Source organism: Anarrhichthys ocellatus, unplaced genomic scaffold (genome assembly GCF_004355925.1).
Source record: "Anarrhichthys ocellatus isolate YVR2014 unplaced genomic scaffold, GSC_Weel_1.0 scaffold18, whole genome shotgun sequence".
NCBI lineage: Eukaryota > Metazoa > Chordata > Actinopteri > Perciformes > Anarhichadidae > Anarrhichthys > Anarrhichthys ocellatus.
In genome coordinates, this window is record NW_022280048.1 from 3,098,032 (window position 1) to 3,125,379 (window position 27,348).

Consider the following 27,348-nt stretch of genomic DNA (forward strand, 5'->3'; position numbering starts at 1 on the left):
CACGCAGAAAGAAAGAAAGCAAACAAGACACGTTGAAAAGAAACAGCGCCACCAAGTGTAACACAATGAACACTGCAAATCATGATGATAGATGGATATATAGAAATACAGACAGACAGACAGACAGACAGACAGATAGATAGATAGACAGACAGACAGACATATTGATAGATAGACAGATAGATAGATAGACAGATAGACAGGTAGATAGATAGATAGACAGATAGACAGACAGACATATAGATAGATAGATAGATAGATAGACAGACAGACAGACAGACATATAGATAGATAGACAGACAGACAGACATATTGATAGATAGACAGATAGATAGATAGACAGATAGACAGACAGACAGGTAGATAGATAGATAGACAGATAGACAGACAGACATATAGATAGATAGATAGATGGATGGATGGATGGATAGATGGATAGATAGATCACCCACTCTGCTCCGCTACTGCTCCCTACTGGTCTGCACAGGATCCAACCCTGATCCACTTAAAATGAACAAACAGAATACTGATCCCAACAAAAACGTTTATTTTACGTCATCAACAATGTCACTATATTCTGTGTGGGTCGGATTCTTCCAAATACAAAAATATGCACTTCCCTAACTATAATTGTACAGCACCACATCCGTGAAGGTGCTGTATAATAAATGTGGGGTGCTTCATGTTCATATTTGTGGTACTGTACACTTATCTTCAGGGAAACGTGTATGTTTTGTCTTTGGAACAATGTGACTCGCACGTGTTGTTTATGAATGTATTTTATTTTAATGTAAAATTAACTTTATTTTGGTCATCTGTCTATTTTAAGTGGATCAGTGTAGGAGGCTGTTCAGGCCAGTAGAGGGCAGTAGCGTGGTTGACGTCGCGGATGTGGGGGGCTTGTGTGCCGTGATGTCGTGTAAAACGCCATGGCCTTCCGAAACTAAACAGGACCCAGTTCCCTCATACTTCCAACCTCCATACTCTCACAATATATGCGGTGTCACACACACACACACACACATACAATTCACACTACACACACACACGCACACACACGCACACACACGAGAAAGAACACATCCAAAGTAAAACACCACTCAATTTAAGAACTTACATTTTTTTATTCTTATGGCCGAGAATTAATGTTCTGTTTGTGAGATTCAATTACTGTTCCAAACCAAGATAGCAGAGGCCAGAGGCTGTGATGTCACACTAGTGTAACCTTTAGCAAAGAGCTGCTCCACTAACAGCAAAAGGAACAGTGATGAATATTTTAGTGCATGAACCACTACTGGTATATTATAGTGAGTTTTCTATTATATGGGGTGCTTTGAAACACACCCTGCCTCACAGAAAAAAAACATCTGCGGGCAACAGCAGGAGTCCCCCTCTTCTGTCTGTACCTGTGCCTGTCAGTGTTACATCACAGATTTGGTTTGGAAGGAGGAGTCAGTGACAAGTGTTGACTGATACAGATGGAGCTGTCCTGGGTGTCATCAAATATCATATTCAATAGCTGACAATCAGTGACATTTTCCTGCAAGATTGTCAGACTTCCTCATGCCAGGATTTCATTAACATGGCCCACCATCTCACAATCAGCTTTATTGGCCCAGTATGTATACACATACAAGGAATTTGACCACGCTCGCTCAGAGGTATAGCATTTCAAGTACATAATTACATAGCTAGTATGAGGAAGATCAATAAGTTTATACCATACAAATATTTTACCGTCATCATTGTCGCCATCTCAGAGTTAAAACCTTGACCACCTGTTCAAATAAAGATATTGTTTTGAGGATCACAAGCCTCTTCCTGATTATTATTCATCCTCTCGTTTTTGCGGGCACTTCATCATGAAATCCAAAATGTATGCACATTTTTCACGATATTTTGTTTTACATTTTTGACAACAATTGGACCACAAGAAGCAAAGCAGCAGGTGAAAAGAATGAAGAATAAAAGAATGATTGGATTTCTTCTTTCGTTTCACTAAAATTGTAAAGTTCCAACATAGACAGATTAGACGGGCACACTCACGCACCAAATCAGACTCTTGAAATGTATCGTTTCCCAATTCTTTGATAATCTACTGTACGTTTCAGACAGACTCTTAACAACAAGCATCAAACAGACTTAGCAGGCAAGTGACAGCCGGGTTAACACAAAAGTAAAGGGGTCACTGCAACAGTGATACTTGAGATAAATACAAAAGTCCTTATGGCCAGATTCCCATAAGTCACCTGACAAATGTTTGGAGATAAATCAAAACCTCTTGCAAAAGCATGCAATTATATTTTGCCAAAAAAAAATTAAAAAGACTTCTGCTGGTTGAACGACAGCTCTTTCCTGGTCGGGAGCAGCCTTGCAAATGTAGGAGCATCTTAATCTTTAACAGGCCAATCTTCAAGACAGGACTGAGAGCGATGTCTTTTACGTCCAAGTCCGTCACATCAGTCACTCTGGTCATCAGTCACTCTGTAGAAAAGGCTGAAAGCATCCCAGCCCAGTCCCTTCTTTCATTGTCATTGTGGGGGAATCTGACTGTATCCCGACCACAGCTGGATGGGGAGAGGAGGAGAGACTGGATGTATTGCACATGCATGCATCCACACACACTCACTCACACCAAGCCCTCTCATTTCTTCCGTGTCTTTGTCTCCATCGTCTCCTCTTGTCCTAAATCACGTTCTCAAACAGCTGCATGGATCTCATCATGGTCTCGTCCTGCGGAGAGAGAACAAAAGTAATCAGGGCAGAATGACGCAATTAACCAGCATTGAACTGAAAACCCCTGTATATAGTAATGTATAGGCTGTATAGGCCTCATGAAGAAAGCAGCATCCAGATATAACATCATCGTTCTTTTCACATTAAAGGAGACATCAGTTTTTAATTGTTTCCATGCTGATATTTGGATGCTTCTATATTCTTTGTAATGTTTAAGTCTAGTTCTCTGCATGTGTATGGCCTCATTTAGACATGCCAAAATAATGAAACAATGCACATTCATGTATTAATGAGTACTGAATATTCTGAATAGTGAATCTACATAGAGAAAGGAACATCTCTAAGTAACTGTAGGTACATTCATGCACTTTATTTATTAAATCTACACTTCATACACATATTTTATTATTATTACATATAGAAATAAGCAACTCAGATCAAGGGCAATACATACCTCCTGGCAAGCAATAATAAACTCCTCTAAAGTCACCACTCCATCTTTGTTTTTATCCATTTTCTGTAGAAAATTATAATGTGAATCAGAAGCAAATAGAGGCAAATATTTGATAATTATGTTACGGAAACGTATTTATTGTGACGCTCCTGTTGCAACGAACTTTGCGTACAGAAACTGTAGAAAACTGTTCACGCTATAGAGCACCGTATGAAGAATTTAAAATTTAAAAAATATTGACTGCAAAGTTGCTTTATGGACGGCAGGGACTGGGATTGCTAATGATATAAAATTTTATAGGCTTCATCGAAAACTTGTAGTACAAGTTAATGCAAAGTGTCTTCATAAAACAGGAGAGAGCAATTTGAGACATTACATTTACAGACATTAAGAGTCACATTGTTTGTCCTCAGAGCACAGAAAAGGGGTTTGAAATCACCTGTCACTGTTAACAAAAAGATTGACTTTAGACTTTCAATCTTATATTTTAGAAATTAACCTGGAAAAAGGCGTCCACATGCTGCTGCGGGACATCCCCTTTTAGTGCGGGGTAGGTGTACTTGCCCATCATGTCATAAATGGCCCTCACAATCTCAGTCATTTCCTGAGAAAAGAGAAGATTCACATTGTGATGTGACATCGACTTTAAGATGACACACAAAAACACTGTTCACATAGTGCAGCACGGTCCCACCTCTCTGTTTATGTAGCCATCTCTGTTAATGTCATAAAGGAGAAACGTCCACTCAAGCTTTTCTCGCAGTGTCCCTCGCAGCAGTATTGACAAACCCATTACAAAGTCCTGACGGCGAGGGGACAGAAGTAAAAACTTAAGATTCTGACATGGAAGTAAAGAAATGCTTCATATTTAACACAAGATGCAATGCACCAAGCAGGATGACTAACCTTAAACTTAATGGAGCCATTGTTCGTAGTGTCAAATGCATTGAAAAGATAATGTGCGTACATGCTTGCATCTGCAACACAAAACAATAAAAGTGTAAGGTCTCCGGTTCTCAAAAAGTTTCACAGAGCAAATTAAGAGATTCAAAAGCGTTGCACATTACCTCCATGAGGGAAGAACTGTGCGTAAATGTGTTTAAATGTCTCCTCGTTTACAACACCACTTGGACATTCCTGTGGAAAGAAAAGATCAATTATGATTAGAATACTCTACTCAATGACGAGTGAGAAGTAGAGTCGTTTTCTCATAGACTTCTAGGACTTCTGTTTGCAACCAGAGCAGTCGCTCTCTGCCGGCAATTCAAAATATTGCAAGTTTAAGCCATTTCCGCATTGGCTTCACTTTTCAGACCCTTGGGTTACCAACTGGGTTTCATAATACAACTGACAAAATGAAGACTTTGTTTAGGAGGCCTACAGTTAATGTTTTCTTTAACCTACAGCAGAAAGTTCTCTGGAAAGTAAGACAGCTGCTGACATTTTGGCTATGCTAGCATTAGCTCATTGCTCTGTGCATGAATGTGGTTTTGTCAATCTGTCTGTCCACCACCATAACTGGATGGATTATTTGTTTCATCCATCACCACCAGCAGGTCAACAGTTTAATTTGTCCAATACATTAGTTTATGACCAAATTCCAGCAAAAACTCAACATTCACTTAGCCTCAGCTGTTCTTTGTGTTTTGTGCTAACTAGCAAATGTTAGCATGCTAATACACTGAACTAAGATGGTAAACATGACAATGTTAACATGCTAACTTTAGCATTTAACTAACCGCACTGCTTTGCCTATACTGCCTCATTAAGCAATGCTTGGCTGTATACTCTTAGTCTTGCTCAAAAAAAAAAAACAATTTGCAAGGCTAGATACCATTAGGGGTAAACGAAAAATCTATATTTATTATCTTTACTGTTTTAAGTATCTGTAATATATATGTAATCTAATAATAAAATGAGAAAGTGGTTGGTTACATTCTTGAATCCACGATAGAGAATCTGCAGCTCCTGTTTGCTGAAGTTAGTTTGGGCTTCCAATTGGTCAAGACCCTCTGGCCTGTGACACACCATCGTCATCTCCAGCTCATCGTCTATATTGTCTACAGGAAAAAACAAAAAAAGCAAAAGATACAAAGAAATGTGTTAATTACTCAGAATCATGTCACAAGACTTACAATCCCTGTTACACATAATGCTCCTCCTAGTTTTTAGAAATGCGAAAAACTGTAATACACATGAAGGAGACAGCGCAGCCAGCGACACTCGAGAGTCGCAAAGAAAGAAAATTTGCAGAGAAGAGCGTCCAACACGGGAAGCAAGTTCATCAAGATCACACCGAGGTAAAAAGGGAGAGTGGATTTGAGAAGTACTACATGTACTTGACAAATAGATTTCCCCTTAGGACTTGAGGGATGTTATTAATGGTGCTCAGTATCAAGTGCTGCGGAGATGGATGGAGGTTAATGATGTGAAGAGTTGTGGTTCTGCTGTGGGCAAGTGTTTGTCACTACGACTGTCTCAAGCCACAGGGCAATGCGTCCCGGCATCCGGCAGCGGACCCAATCCACACACCAATGAGTTCTCAAACATGAGCAAACATCCACATGAAGTTCTCTCTGGAAGTCTTTATTGCATTCACTGGCAGCATATTTACACATGGTGCTCTCTGGAATTGGTTATTTATATCCCAACTGGTCCCTGTGATGGAAGCAATATGTTTCACCTGCATGGAGACCAAGTGATATTAAATGCTATATCCTCGTTTGAATTGTTTACTTATTAAAGGCCCATTAAATCTTGCCAACTCCCACAATGAGAGCTGACCAAACTGACGGCTCGCTCACACGTATGCATCCACAAACAAGCCTCGTCGCTGCAGCATCAGTTGGCTCATCCAGCCTTTCGAAAAGGAGAGTAAGATGAATACAGTACGTCTGCTTTTTGGATGGCGGCGATGACTCATTCATTTCAACCCACCCGGCAGCGGTGTCAAGATTAATCCTCAACGCTGAAACTGTATCTGGTGTCATGCTTCCCCTGCCAGAGGCGATCTTGATTCAAAATTTGATATCAAATACCCTGTTGGTCATCTGCTTTTTAAACAATTACCAAGATGATTCAACTGCATGTCTAATTAGCTGCATGTGTTTTTATTTTGATCCTCTTTGTTATTCGATTTCAGTTTCAATCTTTGCAAAAATGTTTCAACTATCAGTGTGTTTATTGAGCTCGAACAAGGCGTACAGATATATGTAGGTTATGAAGCAGCTCTATTAGCTAACTTAGAAATAATATTCTGAGATAGATTTAGCGCTCCTTTAAATAGATCGGCCCCATTTGAGCCCTTTATCCTCAAGGTTTTTGTGAATGCTGAACTGGTGTGGACTGTTTACTGTCAGTCATCAGCTGAACATGCAGCATGTGGTTATGTTGTTGCTTTCTCTCAATCTTTTCTCCATCTTCCTCTCGGCTCCTGTTGCGATCTCCCTGGCTCTTGTTGTCATGGGGATAGCAGGAAAGGACGAACGTGAACAGTGGGGTGGTGCCTACAATGGATCAATTGATTAAAAATAGTGTGAAAAAGACTTTGTGCATTTATCTTGCCTGTGAGTAAAAGCCTCTCATCCCACGACAACAAAACAACAAAGGTGTTGCTCTGCTGCACTTGTGCGCGTGTGTTTATTTCTGCCGGGGCGACAGTGTGATCAGAAACAGATGACATGAAATGAGGGTGAGAGAAGGAAACAGGCAGAGGTGTTGATTGTGGTGGCAGAGTGTGAAGAAAAAGGGAGAGAGAGAGAGAGAGAGAGAGAGAGAGAGAGAGATTGACTATATGGCAGAATAGGATCAGACAATATGTTTCGGAAGCCGTAAAGAAAAAAGACGAATGGGATTTCATGAAAGACTGATCACAACTACACACATGTATCATCTCGCACGGTAATAATATAAACCTCTCCAGATGAGAACATTACCAGATACAGTTAGTTATAAATAAGGAACATGAAATACTGCAGAATCACGGCCAACATTTCCAGCATTGACGCTTGTATGCCAGGCATGGAGTCTTGCTGCATATTGCGCAACAGCTGCTCTGCACATACACTGGGAGGGACGTGTTACATGATGAAGTGATGGGGACGATTATAGATGTGTGTCAGATTGTGATTTTAAAGATAAACTGTCGTGTTGATGCCAACATGCTGCAGCAGCTTCAGGCCAGTAGTGCTTTCACGCACAAACAATATGAGTGACTGGTTGATCAGGTGGTCCAAGTGTTGCTGTATCCAACAGGTGGGATTCAGTGGGCATTTCGGGGTGCAGAAAGCATGTCACGTTTCCCCCACTAGATAAAAAAATACGCCACGCTTGTTTGCTTTCTTCTCACGTCTGTGCAGTAAATATAAAATATAAAGCTAAGGATAAACACTGGAAACAGCCTGGCTCGGTCGATAGGTAAACAAATCCACCTACTAGCGCCTCTAAAGCTCACTGATTAACAGGTTTTTTTTATCTTGTTTGTTTAATCCAGCAACTTCCTGGAGTCCTTGCTTGTTGCCTCGCAACCACACGGTGACGAAAACTCCAGGAAGTTACTGCACCCAGCCAAGAATTAGACAGGCATATTACTGCTTTTGCACTCAGCACATGTACTGCATGCTCTGTGGTCTGCAATATCGTGATGTATATACTTAGCTCTCTGACTCTAGACTTATTTCTATTTGTATTCTGCTTTGACCTATACCTGTTTCTTGTGCTACTGAGATACTTATTTTCCCTCCTGGGGATCAATAAAGTATTATCTTGTCTCACCACATTCCATATACCTCTGCACAGCTGGCAATGCAAGACAAAAGGCACAAGGACGAATGATTCCATCTCACCAGTGTAAAACCAAACACCACCTTTGTCTTGTGGGCTGCTGTACGTCTACTGTCAGAGAGTAAGCGCTTCGTTTGCCGGTTCATCTATTTTGTCTCTGGTTTCACGCTGCCACACATTCCTCATTCATCCTGGCTGAGCATCGTTCTCCTCTTACACCCCTACAACCCAGTCTCCATGACAACGAGGATCTCAAGCATAAGGCCAGGGAGATGTATGATATGTGAGCTGCCTGTTAATTCACATGCTCTCGCCTGAACCCTCTCCCCCTCTCTCTTTCACTCACCCACACGTTCCACGGCCGTCCGCACCGAACACACGTACAGTCGCAGAGTCAGTGATTCTGCTCCCGAGTTGTTTTTCCAAGGACATCCTATACTTCATGGCGTGCTGTAATCTCGCCGTCATGACCACGGTGTTATGGCGCTCACCTATTATCGCTTCATCCCTCACAATTCTGCTGCCACTTCTATGAGTGAATATTTCAAACATTTCATTTAAAAAAATAGATATCCTTATTTTCTGTTTTTCCATATTTTTGTATTTTAAAACAAATGCACCAATTATATTAGTTAATGTATTTTACATGTATAGTCATGTGGTTGCATGTAAGTAACATCTGGTTAAATGCATTAGCTGGTCTATTTTTTGCTGTTTACTGACTTCCCTCTTCGATAATTCATAGTCACTCAACAGAAATATGTCAACCATGTACATGTCATTGTTTATGTTAAACGTACGAGTGTAACATAACATGGAACACATTGTGAATTACAATCGGTCTAAATTATAATCTGAAGGCTTCCTTTCTGCGTGTTTTTTTCGCTCTGCTCACTCTCTCAGTTTACTCTCGCTTTCTGTTGCTCTTTTGCCTTCTCTCCATCTTTTTTTTTCTTTCAGACTAATGTTGACGTACCTCTGGATGGTCTCCTCTGCTTGGTTTGCATGGTCAAAGTGCCCACCACTGCACCCATGGTGTCACTGTGTATAGACCGGCCTGGTCCAACAACACAGAGAGTAATAGTCCTCTATTTCTTTCGAGATCTTGTCAGCCTGTCGTTCTGATTTGCCTCCAAAGCTCTGTATCTTAGAGGGGATTTGCCCCTGTTGGTTCCTCTCACTGGTTTTCAGATCTGTAACTGAGGGACGAGTCTCTTCTCTGAGCCGATTCTCGTGGATTTCTGATTCCTCTTGCCAAACACAGGCACACTCAAGCTGCTCCTGCCTCCCTGCGCCACTCCCTCCGTTCTGTGCCTGATTCAACTCATCTGTCAGCCTTTCCCCCTATTTCTAGCTCCCTGCGTCCTCGTGCCCTCGTGCTGTGTGCTGGCAACCGATGCAGTAATCAGTAATAACTCTACTGACAAGTGAATGGTAGCAGGTGAAGGATGTGCATTTCAAGGTGACAGATCCCTGTTCTTCACAGGCGTTGTACTTTAGATTTGATCTATAATATTCTCATCTTCTTATTCATTACTTTATTTTCCCAACACACACACACACATACATGCACACACAGAAATACACTGAACTAGTGCTCTGCTTCCTGGCGCCTTGCTCGTACCATATTGAGCATGTAGATATGCGTTAGCTGTGAAGACTGCCCACTTGTGTGTCTGTTAGTGTGTTAATTCACAACTGTAACCTCCCCCCCACTCTCTCTCTCTCTCTCTCTCTCTCTCTCTCTCTCTCTCCTACTCTAATGTAGAGGGCAACAGATAGTTAGTGATTTTCTTTACTGCGGTACAAACAAGAACATTAGAGTGTTTAATGGTTGCCAATTAATATTCATGGCGCAGCTCCAATTTAAGAAAATGAGACTGTGTGCATTGGGGGAAGGAAAACAGTGGGAGTGAGTTATGTTTATTTCCCTACAAGTGCTCAGCATTAAAAATCTAACAGGCTTCTTGGGAGCAGAAGTAAACGTTTATTATATTGTAAGTGCTGAGGCTACTTAAACAACATAATTCACTGTGGTAAAAGCAGCTAGTAAGTAAAAATAATCTCAGACAGGATATTAATTTAGACCATTTTAGGATTTTATACATTATATGACATATATAGGTGATTCTCAGCTCGACTAATATTTTATTCTAAAGACAAGGCATTTAAAAAGCCTAAACTCTGTAGTCTTTCATAAATCTAACATTCATTCCCTCAAAGTTATGTAAGCCTCAGAAACCTGCCCCATCACTTCTATGTGCTTGTCCAGGCTGTTTGAATAGCAGAGCACTGCACAAACTGAGCATGCGGGTCCATGACAGTCAAATTAAGTTGTGTGTGTGTATGTGTGTGTGTGTGTGTGTGTGTGCTGTTTGCTGTTTGCTGAGGGCAGTCCTGTGATTGCCCAGGTGAAGCTGAGGTAAAAACTTAACATGCACTGATTAATTAAACATAAAGTCATGCATAATTCTGATGAATTCACACCTCTCACGTTGGGTGTCCCACAGCCCTTTCGCCTCCGTTCCAATACTGTCACACTAAAATAAAAAGTTACCTCTTCACCTTTATAGATCATGTGACACTAATGCATTTCATGCAGCAATTTCTCTGCATTTGTCTATAAAATATTAATTTATGTTACTTCCTGGAAAAATCTGCATAGCTCATTTGAGACCGTGAAGCAAAAATGAACACATGATATCACACATGTTTAAACAATCTTTCCCCTCCACTGCGTAAATAGAAATGAGGCCCCTGAACACACAAGCACACACATGCAAACACATGCAGATGGAGAACTAAGTATTCAGAAAACTATAAGTAAACCGCTGTGATCCCCCTGACAGATGTTTGCCATCAGGAACTTCCTTTCTGCATCGTATCATCTGGCACAGTCAGATAATAATCTCCTCATTATCCTTTAAGAGGTTCATGATCTGCACAAGTCAACTCACCATCACCAACAGGCAGGACTCACCAGTCACAGCTGTGTTAAAGGCACTGTTGAAAAGGTGAAAGATCAATACAACACAAACCATCTTTTATCAAGTGTTACTCACTTTATCCTATTGTATATTAATACGCCAATTCACATCCATAATAATCAATGCACGTTTTTGCAGGACTTGTTTTATTTTATTTCAGGATTTCCTCCACTCTTTCAATCTCCCACTGCATTAATCTTTCATGTGATTTTGAAGAACAGTCATGAAAAGCTATTTAACTTATCCATCACGTAACCTCAACGTTCCTCTTTCACCTGCATAGAACATATTAGAACCGGTTGTGCTTTCAGAGATGACAAATGTGTTTTTGCTGAAGGGAAAAGCCAGCACAGTCACGAATAGACTAACGTAAATAGCTTTGGGTAATAGGATATGATGGTGATTGTATCTGTTTGCTTAAATTGGTCAGCAAAACAGTCACAACTCAGCAGAAAGCTCAGTGTTCCCTCCTTTTTTTTGTTTTGTTGTGGTATTACTCTTTGAACAACAGGTGGCAGCAGTGCACAGTATTTCCTGATACAATCCGCAGCTTGGGTCACCATTAAAAGCTCTCATTGATCTTGACAAAATACAATAATATAAAAATGAACAACAATATATAAGCATGTATGCAATACCTATAGTACCCTACTACAACTCCAAATGTCATCCAATTATCCCCATACTGTTGACTGCACCAAATACTCGTCCATTAAAAGGCGATTCTATAGAAAATATATCAGATAGTAAAAAACATTGAGGGTGTAAAGCATTAACGTGGAGAATGAAACATACGGTGGGGGCACGAGGTAAAAATAAATCTAGAAGAAGACGGTTACATAAAAGTGCGTAGTGAGGTGATGTAAAAAATTAAAAGCAGAGACACACACTGTGAGCTCCAATCCACTGCTTTCTCCAGCCACAGACAAATTAAAGAGTAGAAGAGGAGACGGAAGAGATGGAGTTTTGGGGGAGAACGGGTCACAAATGCAGAGTAATGCTGGGTTATTTTACCATTATGTTACAGTCATTGTAGAGCTATGGTCGAGGTACAACACGGGCCACAGATCTGAATCGGTCTCCGCAGTGGGGCATGATGTGACTCTTGCTGCAAGGTTATGTACTTAGAGGACACATGTGACTTGTAATAGCGAGAGACAGGTGCACCATGGGGCCGGATGAAGGGGTTTCTGTCTTCAAGTACACTCCTGCTCTTACCAATAGGACGTCAGTCCGAAGGAAACATGGTGTGAACACGAGACCGTTTTTACTACAGTAAAATAATCACCATTTTGTCTCAGCATGATTCTTTAAACCAAGACTTTGTACCTGAACAGTGGCTGCTCTGGCCACATTTAACAAATATGGGGTAATGCTGGATGCTAAACTACTTTTTAGCATTTAACTAAAATTCAAACAGTAGCACAAGTAGAGGGCAGTCATACGGTCAGTGAGCTGACTGTGCACAGTCCGTGACATAGCAATACTTACCTTAAGGTTGCAATGATTGGCCAGATTAAGCTACACTGGTCATAGGGTTATTGACAAAAGTTCCTGCTTTATAAGACGTTATCTATGTGGAGGCATAACAATTTTAGGTTCATTAAATCTACTTAATCTATTAAAACAATGTTTAATCCATTATCAAGAATCTGTATGCTGGGTTTAACTACTAATGCTAATTATTCTGTTTTCTAATCTACAATTCAAATACACCTGTCCACTTATAAGCCAGACACATTAACAGTCACATCTCCATGAAACCAGGAGCATTGCATGCATGGACACGTGGTCATTATAAAACAAATTAAGCAGCATTGTTTTGTTTTATTTTTTGGAAAACTCAATATAATATAACTCAACGGCAATCCTCATATTTTTGCAGTCTTACAGATGACAACAGATCCATTTGTTTTTACAGCAGAACTATGTGAAACAAGAGTATAAAGGTCAGTATTCAAATACATTCGCCACTGGAGACCTAAGAATAAGTGTGCTTTAGCTTAAGGCCCAAGGCATATCACCACCCAACCCCAACTCTGACCCTCCAGCTTGCAATGTTTAAAGGTCTGCAGATGAATATACATGCTGCTGCATTAGTAAGTGGAGCATTTTAAAGGTGAGCAGGAAGTTTTACGCTTTGTGTCACTAGCTATATCGGGGTGTGCAGGCCAAAGTGCTTAACAAACCAAACTACTGGAGATACGTGTGTGCTGGAGATGAGGGACTGACATTTTTCAGTCATCGTACTCTTGCATGTGTGAAGCTGAACATGCATGTGTGTGCATATTTTCATGCCTTCGTCCATGCATACGATAGCATGCAGGTCCTCTGAAGATCCTCTTTGTGATCTGTGCAAAGAAAAGGTTTCAATCCAAAAAAACTAGTCTATTATGTTATCATGCCCAAATATTATGTATTGTTTTATGTACTGCACACCACTGTTTCAAATGGCCAAAATTACATTTATAACCTGGCATGAGATATATGGAGCTCTCTTGGTTGACGGACAGATCTTGGAATTACAATTGTTTGAAAAATGCACAGTACAATCTTTTCTATGCGTATCAGTTACTAATATATGTATTTATGAGGGGGAAAAATACCTTAAAAAAATAAAAGAATGTTATGTGTTATGTTTAGAGAATGTTATAACCAATGTAAATATTTAATTTATGTTTTTTTAGTTATTGATTCAATAACTGGAACATGTGTTCAATAGTGTGTGTTAGTGTGTCCACCCATTTTACATGTGTATATAAAAGCTGATATTACAATGAGAAGCTGATATTGCATAATTCACACTGTGAAACACACATACAGTACACTAATTGACCTTATTTTCTCTCACACTATGAGGAAAAAAACCAGGAATTAAATAAATTCCCACTGTTGGCTGAAATGTCAGAATCATTCCCATTTTATACAATTTTTAACTTAATACGTTGTCTAGAGGCACCTAATTAACTCAGTGACATTCTATTATGAAGATAAAAGAAGACACAACCCCTTTGCTGCCCTTTAAGCTGCACATGCATCTCAACCTTAAAGCTAGGGTTGGTAATGTTGAGAAACAAGCAAGAGTACGCTAGATAAAAAAAAAGAATATTCCAACCAAAAAGCCCAGCCCAGTGATGACAACTCTTTCTAATGAAAGTCGCTAGCAACACTAGCTCCACGCTAGCGGCACTGGCTGCACGCTAGCGACACTAGCTTCACTCTAGCGGCACTAGCTCCACGCTAGCGGCACTAGCTCCACGCTAGCAGGGCCTCCCTCCAAAGCCACTCGTTCACAATTATCACTGTGAATGTAAACAACACATGGCTATTCTTAGTACTCACAGCTGTCAAACTAGCAGCTTGAGGGAGACTTCAAGATTCAATGAATTGCTGCAAAAGCATTATATGTATTGATTGCTGTTTGAATGTAATGAGTATTTAAACAAAAACAGAACATTTTTAACAAAAAAGCATGTTTTTGAAGATCACTAACCCGAGCTTTACGTAACATAAAGGTCAGGACCTTTTGCTACAATCAGCAAAGCAATGGAAGATTTGAGGAGAAGCAGCAAACATGTGCAGACGCACAATGTCAGGGGATTAGATGTTCAATAGAATTCCCACTCCATTTCATATTGCTCATCTTTTGAGGATGCAAGACAACCGACATCCACAAATAATGGAGGAGGTCTTATGGAGAAAAAAACCCTGACTCCACGCTCTGAAATTAGTTGCACTCCCAATCTAATATTTCCTGCACAGAGATTAATTAATTAGTGCTCTAGATTTAATATTGTTTTCGACACGAGACAGTCACTTTCAAGCTCCGTCTCTTGCTCTTACATCGCCCCAAACAAAGCCAAAAAGCCACTCCTTATTGCAAAATATACTGTAAAGGTTAACGCAGGGCACATGCCAGTGTGTGAGCATTAAGACTTTGTTCCCTCACGTTATTACTTCACTTTGGTAAATTAGTCCGAGCCATTGAAGATAAGCCCATTATTGTAAAAGTAAGTTTGGAATTGTTCACATATCTCTGTGTTATATAAAAGGCTGAAGAGTCCACAGTCTCTCAGTTTTAAGATATACGGATATGTGGCTACATCGCATGACCTAGATTGTCAACCCATGCGGCCATAAGTAGGCTGTATTATTTCTAGAATAGCACAGAACTGACAAAGCCACCAATTTAGAACACATAGTTTCACCTTCAGCAGGTTTCATCAAGTTTCATTTTTTTTGCATTGCAGTACTTGTTAGTTTTCTTAATATCAAATGATTAGTTTAACGAATATGCATATACTTTGGGTGTTTTTGAGCTTGATTTTCGCAGTGTCCATTAGACTGGACAACCACATCCCAGGTGTAGTATGTGAGAGTTTAGTCAGTATGAAGGTAAAACAGAGTATACATTGGATGGATTTCTGGGATGCTGTGAGAAGCTGTGTTTTTATATAAATAGCTTGCCGGTTTTGAAAAGGAAAAAACAACTGTAAGAAATCAATTCCTGGTGATGGATACGGTTGCCAACGATTTAGAGCATATCGAAATGCTTCTGATAAGATAATAGGCTTCTAGAGACATTTGTATTGGAGGAGACAAATGAAATATGCATCATGGCTCACAATGACAGTTTAAGAAGCATCGCCTGCACCTGCGCAACTATTTTATGTTCATATGTGTGTCGGTTTAATCTGAAATTTATATCGCACTGGTTGTTTTTTTCTGGAAGTGAGAGCAGATCAGTGTGTTTTATCAGTCGTGACTGACTTGCAGCTGCACTCTGACTCTTTTTTTTTCTTTTGCTGTTAAAGTGACAAGTAACTTTCAACTAGAGGATGGTGGGAGGTCGTGAGGAGAGCGAGAGCCAGGGCTTTTAACACAAAGACGATGAACACGACAAGAGGTTGAGAGTGCATTGCGACTGTTGCTCTAAGGGGTGTGTACGGGTGACGCATATGTGACCTCATTATTTGGCTCTTGAAGGTGTACCCAGATCATGCAGGAGGGAGCCTCATCCACTGCAGGTAAAAGGTACCCCATAGGCAAACTGAAAAGAACCTTTGTAACACCCTTGATGACAGTGTGCTGCAAGCAAATATGCATTATTAACAAACCAAACCACAACAAAAGGTCTCATTTACCTGCTTGTCAGCACATTTTATAGTGTATAATATAGTGAATGGAGATGCAAAAAGGTGAACTGATGGTAGGTACAATTTTAGGTGGAATTAAATATTAAAAAAAAAAAAGCATAAATAGCAAAAAAGTTCAAAATAGGACAACTAATAAGGCCAATGTTTATCAACTTACATTTTATCTATACGTCATATTATAGCTATTTTTGTAGCAGTAATCATTATCGGCTGGTCTTCTCAATAAGTGGTTTCCAACCTATTTTCCTTAAAATGAAACAAGGTCTACTTATGACCTCATTACACTTAATGGCCTTAGCGTGTACAGAAGTTGTGGTATTGTGATCAGTTCAAACAAAGACTCAATATTCCTTCTCAATTTAATCTGAAGCAGTTTTATTAAGAGACCCAAATATCCAATATTTCACTCAAAGAAAAATCAGTAAATAGAGATAGGTCTTAATAAATGTAACAGAGAAATATCTTGTGACCCCTCATATTTATCTTGGGACCTGACCCACAGTTTGATAATTATTGGCCTCCATGTTAAAGAGTCACAAATGCTCGAACTCCATCTAGCTCATCTGACCTGATGGTTCAATATCGCTGCCATGAGCACAGCACCAGTTACAGTGTGTCATACTATTCCTGTGCCCAAAACTCAAGGAGTGTTTATCCCGATTAGCAGTCCATATACTCAGTTACACAAATCTTGTCTGACTTAGGCAACCAAATGACGTGGATCACCAACTTGGAACATCAGTCTCCTGGGTGAAAACCACGTGTTTTTTGACCCATCCATCACCCAGACCTCCTCCCGAGGCGGACTTCCGCAGACTCATTTGAGAGTCATGATGCGTCAGAAGTAAACGTAATCCTTGCAATCCTTGAAACGTAATACAAAATGCAGTTCTGTTGTATCGGAACGTACTTTTTAGGGTAGGGCGGCAAATAAGACGAGCTGAGAGTCTTACAGACACTTGCAAAGCAGGGCTGAGTGTTTGGCTCAAGGACCACTGTGACAGAACACATGGCTGTTGATGAATAGACTTCTCTTTGGTTGATGTGGGAGTTGAATCTTTACCTTGACCACATGGCTGCTGCAGCTGCATGAAACAGAACTAAATGGTGCCATGCTGGTGCAATCTATTGAAAAGCTGCAGTATAGGCTTTGAGTGAAGGTTCTTCAAAGAATTTAACTTGGTGGCTTTTGACAGTAAAATTGTGTTATAATGACAAAAGTGCTCTCACAAAAGCATACTGTATATCTTATTAGGTACACATGAAAACTAGAAACCATCTGGCGATGGGATCACACCTGCCATAACGCCAAATCGGGCCACGCCGTAGAGTGTGCGTGAGGGGTGATGGACTGAGAGTAAAAAGTCACAGTACCTTTTGCGAGGGTTCCTGAGACCAATCTCTGCAGGGACTGGATCAGTTTGAGCACCCCCTGTCTGCAGCGGCAGGTACAGCCGGCCATCCTGAGGTTGAGTTGGAGGCAGGGGCAGACGGGGCAGAGGCTTCACCAGGGGAAACGGTTTCCTCCAATATATCTCAAAAAAAGTATCTCCACAATGTCCTTTCAGCAGGTGTTTGCTGTGGCGTGGGGAGGGATCCTTATTGCAAAGAAGAATCTGCCTCAGTTGATTTTGCAATGTGACATCTTCAGGTCGTTTAAGGGGATCCTTGTGGAGAGAAAAAAACAATTAGGAAATGAGATGAATAATAATTCACCTTCAAAATATATCAAACATAAAACTATAAACACAACAGTTACACCTGAGTACCTGTTAACTCAACCATTATTCACTCAGGTCAGACAGAAAGTGATACTCACACACTCAAAGACACAAACACATGCACACACACACACACACACACACACACACACACACACACACACACCGGGGTGAAGTTTAGAGGCAGGTATTGAAATAGTGCTAGATTTGCCAAAAGAGCCAGATGGGCAGAAATGCTGATTCGAAATAAAAAAAAATCCAGACCAGGGTGTCAAACTTTTAAAAAGCAAAGTTCTGTTCCAGAAACCAAAAATGAGGCAGAAGATAAATTATTGAATGGACTCCAAAAGTAGAGCGTGAAGAGCCGTGCGCCCTGGAAGTTCTCTTCCAATTTAAAAAACAAAAAGAAGCAGAGAACCTGGTCCGGTTCTTCTCACCTCCTCTCCGTATTTGTCTGCTCACTCTTTTCTCCTCCTCCACTTTGTCCCGTCTTCTTCTATCTTGTGGTCTTGTGAGGTCGCAGTTTTCTCCTCCGGTGCATTCTTCTGTGTGAGCTTTTTCCTCTGAGCTGCAGTGGGAGCCCTGCGGCTGTGGTCTGTGGAGAAGCTCTGCTCTGGTGCTCTTAGCAGATCTGTACTGCAGAGCGCCGGCTGCCACCACCGTACCCGCCCCCCTCCCTCCTCTGTGCGCACTCCTCCTGTCTTGCATTTGTGCATCCTCACTCTCAGTTGGGCTAATGCTTTTTCTTCTTCCTTTTTTTCTTCTTCTCCAGAGCCTATAGAGTTGGATGATCCATGATGCAGTTAACAGCAAAAAAGGGATTAGAGGTTGGTGCTTCATCATACAGGAGGGGGCAGATCCTGGTGGCAAATATATGTAGTCAAGTTATTATGAACAATGACAACATCTTCTCCCCAATTTATTGTGATGTCACAATGTACTTGGACACGTCAATGCTGCAATATATCTTTTTGCAAGACACCGTCATATCACAGCTTACAGTAAAATATTAGTGATACTGTCTGTATCACATTCTTACATTTTTATGTCTGCTTTATTTAACCTCAAAAGTCACATAAGAGAAGAAAATTGCACAACAACCTTTTCCCTCTAAGTAATGTTACCATGTTCAAAATGTGTCAACCTGTGGAAATCCTTACTTAAAATGCCTTCTCAATATGTATCAAATGAACTGCTGTGCATCTACACATGGATATGTTTACGAGAAAAAAAAAGATAAGCAAAAGAAAAAATATAAACCTAAAAAAACCACAAAAAAACAATCTAAAAATACATTGTGAAACAGAGGCTATCCAAGAATGGCTGCCTACAACAATACCATTAATCACCATCATCATTGAAGTAAATCTGTAATCCCGGATGCACATTTCGGTCACTATGGTGATTTGGCACCCGCCAGAACTGAGAAGCTATCGATGCTGAAACAGAAATAAAAGGTCTGTGCCATATTCACATCTATGAAAGCAATCACCCATGAACACATTAGTCTGTCATGAAATGACTCTGGAGCAGGTTATGTAAGCCTGCAGTTTGCTTGTGGAGCTTCTTTTTTTTGTTTTTGTGCGTCTCACTCCACTGAACTGGGGAAATGCTTGAGGAGAGCATGACGCAGTGCTTCCTCCTTCTATCCCCCCCCCCCCCCCATCCTCTGTCTTGTCTATATTTAATGCTTACAGATTCTATTTATCTCCTCATAGTCACCGTTGTATTTCAGGAGGCCCCTCTCCTCCAGTATCTCCATTCTAATAGTCACACTTAAGATTATATTTTTTCTTAAACAGCAAAAAGAAGACCATACAATCGCTTTTGTGACTTGAGGTGGTTGTTTTGCACAATCCTGTTTGGATCCCAGGAGTGGAGCACTTTACTCACAGAGTGGCAGAGTAAAAATAGCAGCACAGTGCAAGCCAGTGTCAAAATGAGTACACATGTGCAGGATATTAGTAATTACAGTTGATCTACAACAAAGGTCAAAGAGGTTCACCAAGACACTCTTTATGACGCTTTATCGTGAAGGGGTAAAAGAAGGTAGTACAGTATATTGCTGCCAACCATAAAAAGACAGACATGTTATTATTCACCACTTTGATGTATTATTATTGATTAAACTACCCAGCAGTATATAAAGTAATTTAAATGAGCTCCGCCTTTACCAGCTGCAACATTAAAGGGATGAAATGAACGCATGAATGCATAAATGATTATCATTGAATAATAGATTATTCTGAAATGGGTCATTCTATATAACGAGTATATTTAAGTATATTTCTATGCTAATACTGGGATTTTGCCGAAATTTCTTTTACTTATAGTAAAATATCTAAATACTTCTTCCACTACTGCCTTTACTTAAGTAAAAGTACCAACAAAACATAAATATGTAAATGTACAGAAATATTATCAGAAACTTGTACGTAAAGTACTAATTTTGAAGTAAAATGGAACCGATATATTTTTATATAGGGCATTATTATATTGTCAATAATGGAGCTATAGTTTTAAGTTGAGTCCAGTGGTTCCCAACCTCGGGGTTGGGCCCCCTCCATTGGGTCACAAGATAAATCTGAGGGGCTGTGAGGTGATTAAAGGGAGAGGAAAGAAAAACATATGTAAATCTGTCATATTCATAGTCTCGACTTGTCTCTAATCTTTTCTATTTTGTGAAAAATTTGTATTTTGACCTTGAGCAGTAAATTAAACCACATCAGAGGGGACATGTCTTTTTGGCAGAACTGCTCATTTCCTTTAGGCAACTACACATTTGTGACGTCTCCTTTTTAAAAGGTCGCATCCCAAAAGGGTTGGGAAACACTAATTACATTTTTAACAATGAATTGTATTTTATAAGCCTGGAACCTTCTGAAATGTAGTGGAGTAGAAGTATAAAGTTACATAGTGAGTAAAGTACAAGTACCTCAAAACTGAACTGAAGTACAGCCCCTGAGTAAATGTATTCGCTTTCACCCACTTTAGCAAAACACTTTGTCAGTCCAAAAATCAACTGGCTGACATTCTCATAGGCTCATGGATCCACCCACTCATATTCATTCACTATTCATATAACCATGTCTGCTCCTTGGAGACCATTAGCAGGCAGAGTGCTGCAGCGATACTTTGAATACTTTGAAGTTAGCATTCGACTGGTTTCCTCTACAAAAAGGCGATGGGATTCTTCCACTGGACTTTTGGATTAGAAAATAAGCTCTGTGGCAAACAAAAGTTCATCATACTTACACATCAAGGTGTTCAGCAAGATGATCTTCACAGATGAACACCTCTTTTATGATTTTGAACTGCGAACGCAATCGGCAGAAGTAGGTGGCTAACGTTAGGCTTTAAACTAACTATACACTACGGTTGCATGACTTCAGGTCACCGACACAAAGCGATAGGCGTACTACAGTTTGACGTGATGACATTTAGTCTCATTTAGCCATTTGTTAGCCTTTTTTAAGACATGCGAAAGCTTCAAAATTCACAAGAGGGGTATAAACTGATTTATTTTATGTTGTAGAACAAAACATTAAAATCTCTTAAGCTTGTGTTTAACCCCAGACTTTATTTCAAGCATCTAATAAAAATAAAAAATAAAAATAAAATATTGACTTTGAGACCGGGGAACCATGAAGTGCAAAAATTGTCCAGTCTCAATGTCTCATGTCCAGGTCTTAGGACTCATTCCTGCAGCACACTAATGCTGCGTTCCAGAAAACTCGGCACTCAAAAAGTTCTGACATCCTACTAGAAAAACGTGCACTGCTGAGAGTTCAATTGTTTGTACCAGAACCTTTAAATACCACATCATGTAGCAATTTGCATCGTAATAAACTAACAAAAGCTACTCATCGGGCCAAGGTGCCACCCACAAACATGATTTACATCCCTAAAAAACATATTGCCTGGCATATACTGGGCTTGATTGTGACAGCATATCTGTGCCTCCATGACCAAACAATGTTATATTTTCTCATGTAGCATGTTGGCAGATATACCCGTGTGATCAGCATCACCAGAAAAGCTAAAAGAAGCTGAAGAGGAAGAGAACATTAAAAATGCTCAGCTACATGAAAAAATGGCAGTGTCCATGGTGATATGGAGGTATTATTAAATAAATTCTAAAATAAATACCATGGCACTTATTTGTGGAAGATCTTGTTGCCATAGTGAAGCCAATTCCTAAAAGAAACAAGAAGGAGTAGAAGTGTAAGAGTTCATAAAGAAAATAAGCTAAACCTTTTAATGAAACTGACTTGCTTTGCTCAGTGTACATTCATTTATTCATTTGCATAATCTTAGTGAGTGAAGCCTCTGATTTTCCATTTCCTCGGGGTTGGCTTCTCGGTGCTGACAGTCTAAACAGCTGCTGGGTGCAGGCAGCAGATGAACTCTGCAGCAGCGCTGCATCGCCTCCTACACTTTTTAAGATGTTAAGTCTCCCAAGCCCTTCTGCGCGGAGCATGCTGAAACAAAACTGCTTCTGAAACTCCAGGAGGTTAGCACTCATCTGCATACAGAAAGGATGGGAAGTGACAAGAAAAGTGGGAGGACATGGAGCCGAGATATCTGGCAGTGTGAGGCAAAGCCCACAGCTGCTTTATTACAGGACCCACGCACAAACTCACACCTGCACTCAAAGAACACACATACAGACCCACAGAAATCATATACAATATAGGCACGCAAACGTGTCTTGTGGCAACACAAAAGCTTTTCCACAATACTTAGTCGGTAATAGATTTTACGGTTTCGTGGTTGAAAGCTGTTACAAGGGTTGTGCAGAGGCTCATGTTGAAATGACTTAACAAGATTGAGTCGCCACGCTACTGCGAGGCTGAACTTTAGACACAGTGCTTTGAGCTAAATGCTTTAACTTCAGCATGCTGACATGCTCACAATACTGATGTTTAGCAGGTGTAAGATACCGTGTTCCCCATCTTTATTAAGCATTCTAGTTAGCTAGTCACTAAACACAAATCGCTGATGGTAATGTCATCAGTTTTACAGATTGTATTGGACAAAAATACACATTGCCTTATAGCATTAGCATCACTAAAGGGATTACGATTCATCATGTGGGGACCACGATTCGTGTGAGTGACAGGGAGACATGAAGCCACACTGCTAGCGTGGCCAAATATCACAGCACAAAGCAACCAGCAATAACGTCAGTTATAAAAAAAAAAACAGAAAAGAAAAAAAGACACCATACAGCGAGACACCATCTCTGCTGCAGCTGGCACTGATGTATGTACAGTAAAGAAGTGCTGAGGAAGCACAATCCACATTAAGAAGATCCATTTTACTAGTACAGCACACTGTGTTATAGCAGGGCTGAAGGTAAAACACAATTCATTACAGCCTTTCGGGCACAAACTGAGAGAAGAGAAAAGAAATCTGCAGATCGGAAATGAGACACGAAATGAAGCTGCTCTTCAACGTATACGTTGGACATTGTGTTTAGTTTAACAAATTGGCAAACCCAAACACAATCCACTCTCAGTGCAGCCAGCGGAAGAAATTTGTTTAATCATCCACGGCAGCTGCTGTCCTGTTCAGGTCCACTGGGGACAATGAGGACGTGCGACTTGACAAACACCGGCCAGCAGTCCAATCAAATACAGTGGCAGTATTTACAACCTCTCAAGGCAGGCTCAAATGGTTGGAGAGGAGGGGGAAAAAAAAGGAATCGTTTTTTAATACTTCGCACCCACCTTACCTCCTACTCAGTTGCATAATGTATGAGGATATTTAAACACTCTCATCACATTACTATGACAATAAGTAAACAGAAGGAATAAATAAACATACAAATATGGAACCTCCAAAAAACTTAGATAATGAAGTCATCTCCTTGTTTTCTTTCATCATCTCTTTCTGCTTGATCTTTGTAAGAGACCCTTCACAATGCCTAATTAAGAAAACCAATCCTCACTTTTTAGCCATTTATCTACCCCCAAATCTCAAAGCTGATTCTCTCAATCCAACAGTAACATGTGTGACGGCTGCTCATGACGTTGCTAATGAATCAAATAGATCTCTTACTGTCAGTACAACCCTCTTGGTTCATACTGCCACAATGGCACGAGTGCTTTCTTGTAAATTATGTCGTCATCAGTGTATGTTTTAGGAACCTTGCAAACAATGTCCCCAGATACAATGTTTCCTTCTTCTCTGTGGTATAATTTGATCTTATCATGCACACCACATGGAGACAGACCTTGGGAAGCCCACATGTTTTTTTCAAGGGGTCAGGTCTGCAGAGTAAAAACTGGTTTATTGTGCCATCTGGTGGAGACACATTGAGAGAACAGAGTGATTACTGCCATACCTGCACACCCAAAAGAGACACCACAGACTTAGCAACATATCTTTATGAATCCCCATACTGAAAAATGTGTAAATCAGGTTTGAACATGTTCAAATCTATGAATAACACCCCTATGAAAAAGGCAGCAGCTGCCCCATGGCCAAGTTAAGTCATTAAGGGGCTCTGCCGAAAAATTTAGTATGAGCCAAGGCTGACCAATATTTGGGGTAATATGTTAAACATAATTAAGTAGGAGTGTGTGCGACCTTCTATCGCTAGATGGAGCATACAGGGTAGTTTACTCACAGTGGGACACACAGGCAACCAGATGCACATTAAAGGATGGAAAGTTGGTCAGGTGTTGGCTTCCGCTTTAAACACAGCAAAGGATTCTGCTACTCTGCTTGACTGTTATATTGTGATTTGTGCAGTGGTACACTTTTAATATCAAAAGGGTAGCAAATACATAAGCAATAAAAACATCCTCTCGGCCATGTATTAAGTATAGTATGAAGTAAGTTGCAATTAAGTAGTCATTCAAAAGCTCCATGCAAACATAGAACCATAGACTCTATAGAACCCAAAATACAGGTTTTGCTGCCACCCTGTGGTGATAACGGAGTTTAGCGGACCTGTCGGCAGCCTTCACAGAATAACTTCTGCCAGTTTAACAAGCGATTATCACACACTGCAGTACTCAACGGTTCAATACATAAACATACCTGTAACAGTGGAACACACACACACACACGACCATGGTTGCTCGGGCATGAATGGAAAGTTGTTCGGATATTAGTGAAGAGAACGGTTCCTAATTAGTAGACTACTCTGTCACGTTGTTGTGTTCAAAATGTCTCAAACAAAAGGCAAAGGAAAAAGCCTCCCTCTTTGCTCCTGATCTGTCAGCAAGAGGAGGCCGAATGAGCTGGTTGAAGTTTAAATCAAAAGTATTTCATAATTAACAGAAGCTAAAACAGTTACAAAGTGAATCACACTATGAATTACAAAACAAATATATATATTTCATGAAATAGAGGCCCAATCCACAACACACGACGGACTGGTGTATCTGCCCCATGTCCCGGAGGAGGTCTGATTATCTCCGGGGATTCCTTTGTCCCTGCAAAGTCTCTGAAATGTCTCATATTCCACATTCCGCACCACATCGATCAGCTCAGTGATCGGCTGAACCCTTCGGACTTCAGTCGGCCACTTCCTTGACACATTCCTCGCCCCTTCTTGAAGGCTGTGCTCAGAAACTCTTCAGCAACATCCCCCCCCTCTCTGATTTGTATTACTTTATGGCGGCGTCATACATTCTCTGGTTTCTCTCACAGTGCACAATACATTCAGTTACTCTCCTTTTAGTTTAAACCTTCTACAAGTAAACATATTGTAACATATAATATCCATCGCTGAGCGCTTTTAAACATACTAGAAATGCTTTTAAACTTAAATTCCTCACAACGTTCGTTAAGAGCTAACGTTAGTCAGAATGCTAAAGCGGCTACTCGTTCGCACACATTTAATTGGCAAATTTAGCTTAAAGAGCAGTATTAGGCCTACTACGAATTCTACTGCTATTTTTCTTTTCACAGCAAAAACCTGCTGATAGTTTTTACGGGTTGTACGAAACGTAAACAACATTTAGTGCTCAACAAACCTAAAACATACCTACCCACAGCCTGGGATCCCCACTGTGGGTCACCCATACTGCACAATGTCAACAAAATTGATTTCCTTTTTGAATTTTAATTCACAAAATAAAAGACTAAGTCGAAGAACCATGGATGGCAGTCCAAAGTTTAACAGGAATTTAACCATTAACATATTTCATTTATTAAGTGCCATAAACATTTTCACACAGGGCTCCATTAAAGGAGATATTAAAATGAGAGAAGACAGATTTATTTCATACCAATAATCAGCACCTAACAATTCCTGCAAGATTGGGATATTTTGGAAGTAGCCATCATTGCTTGGCTCATTGTCAGTGATCCTTTTGCCCCTGCTCTTTCTCTGAAGGCAGAAAACATTGTGTGTTAAAGTCATTATACACATGAAGTGGGCCAGGCTATAGAAGAGACATGACTGTGTGAGGTGTGGAACGTTTACCTCCTTGTTTCCACAATTTAACAAAGTTCACCATTTTTAGAGTTCATCCTTCATTTTCCTGACATGGTTATTGTCAGGATTCATAACTTATCTCTTGTGATGTGGTGCAGTGTCCTTCTTCTAACTGGTTCTATCTGTTGTTCTCGATAGTGTTTCTTTGGAATTGGCAGACAACATGTATGTTGCAGCATTGGGATGCTGTTTCTATTTTCTGGTGTGCAATGTCTCATATTGTAATCACATTGATCACAGTGACAGACTTCTCTGTTTGTTTAAAAAAATGCAGTTCATCTAAAATAGTGTCAGAAAGAGAATTCTCATTGCAGCCTCAACTGATGCAGAAATAGCCACCCTAAAAGCAGAATTCATCCCTACTGCTGGATTATATCCTGAAACACTGTAAACACTGTATACGTTTATCTGCTTGAATTGTCTGTGCTTCAATGACGCAAATAAATAACTGTTTGCGCACAGACACCCACCAAAACAATAAAACATATTGCATTTAGATTAAAAACAATGCTGCTCCTTGTGCAGCAGGTGGGATTTAATGTATCTTTGTGCAATATAGGTAGAGATAGGAAACGATAATGTAAGAGTAAACAGAGATAACCACAATGAAAATGAGAGACTCGACATCTCAGATCACAGTCGATAGCGCGGTCACCAGGTGCAAGCACAATATTGAATTAACACACTTCATAGCAGCGATACATTTTCATAATACACACAATGACGCACACAGAGCCATTGTGAACCTGTAAGTCTCCTAACTCATTCTTAACAAGGATTTGGGTCTTGTTATGTATAACAATAATTAAAGTCAGTTCTATCATGTGGCTTTACTATCTTGGGATGCTGATAATCAGTGGTGATTTCTTTTATTTCTCACATTATTCTGTTTGTTCTTAATTTTCCTGGGATTCAGTCCAGGTTCATTTGCATCCTTTATTTATCCTCAAACATTTACAGAAGCACAGAAACCAGGCTGATAAGGTTTGAGTGCGTACAGTCTATCCATGAATGGAACTTGCAATTAAATGCATTTTAAACCAGAACTAATGCATTA

General features: G+C 40.2%; 1 protein-coding gene across 2 annotated transcripts; it reads right to left on the reverse strand.

Moving 5' to 3' along the window:
- Positions 1-1,104: 1,104 nt before the first annotated feature.
- kcnip1b (Kv channel interacting protein 1 b) lies at positions 1,105-18,465 on the reverse strand. Of its 2 annotated transcripts, XM_031857351.1 has the most exons (9): positions 18,274-18,465; positions 17,490-17,782; positions 5,126-5,250; positions 4,258-4,327; positions 4,097-4,167; positions 3,885-3,992; positions 3,690-3,794; positions 3,191-3,253; positions 1,105-2,733 (listed from the first exon to the last, which is right to left on the reverse strand). In XM_031857351.1, exons 2-9 carry the CDS (start codon positions 17,575-17,577, stop codon positions 2,686-2,688), a joined length of 678 nt encoding a protein of 225 aa, XP_031713211.1. In that variant the 5' UTR covers positions 17,578-17,782; positions 18,274-18,465; the 3' UTR covers positions 1,105-2,685. The 2 variants fall into 2 exon arrangements, with proteins under 2 accessions (XP_031713211.1, XP_031713212.1); XM_031857352.1 differs by lacking the exons at positions 17,490-17,782; positions 18,274-18,465 and adding an exon at positions 8,949-9,667.
- Positions 18,466-27,348: the final 8,883 nt, after the last annotated feature.

Coding starts and splice junctions, on each gene's coding strand:
- kcnip1b (XM_031857351.1), bottom strand. CDS start 17,577: ATGGCCGGCTGTACCTGCCGCTGCAGACAGGGGGTGCTCAAACTGATC. Junction 5,251..17,489: donor CTCAGGAACCCTCGCAAAAG/GTACTGTGACTT, acceptor TTTTTCCTGTAG/ACAATATAGACGATGAGCTG. Junction 3,795..3,884: donor ATGGCTACATAAACAGAGAG/GTGGGACCGTGC, acceptor CTCTTTTCTCAG/GAAATGACTGAGATTGTGAG.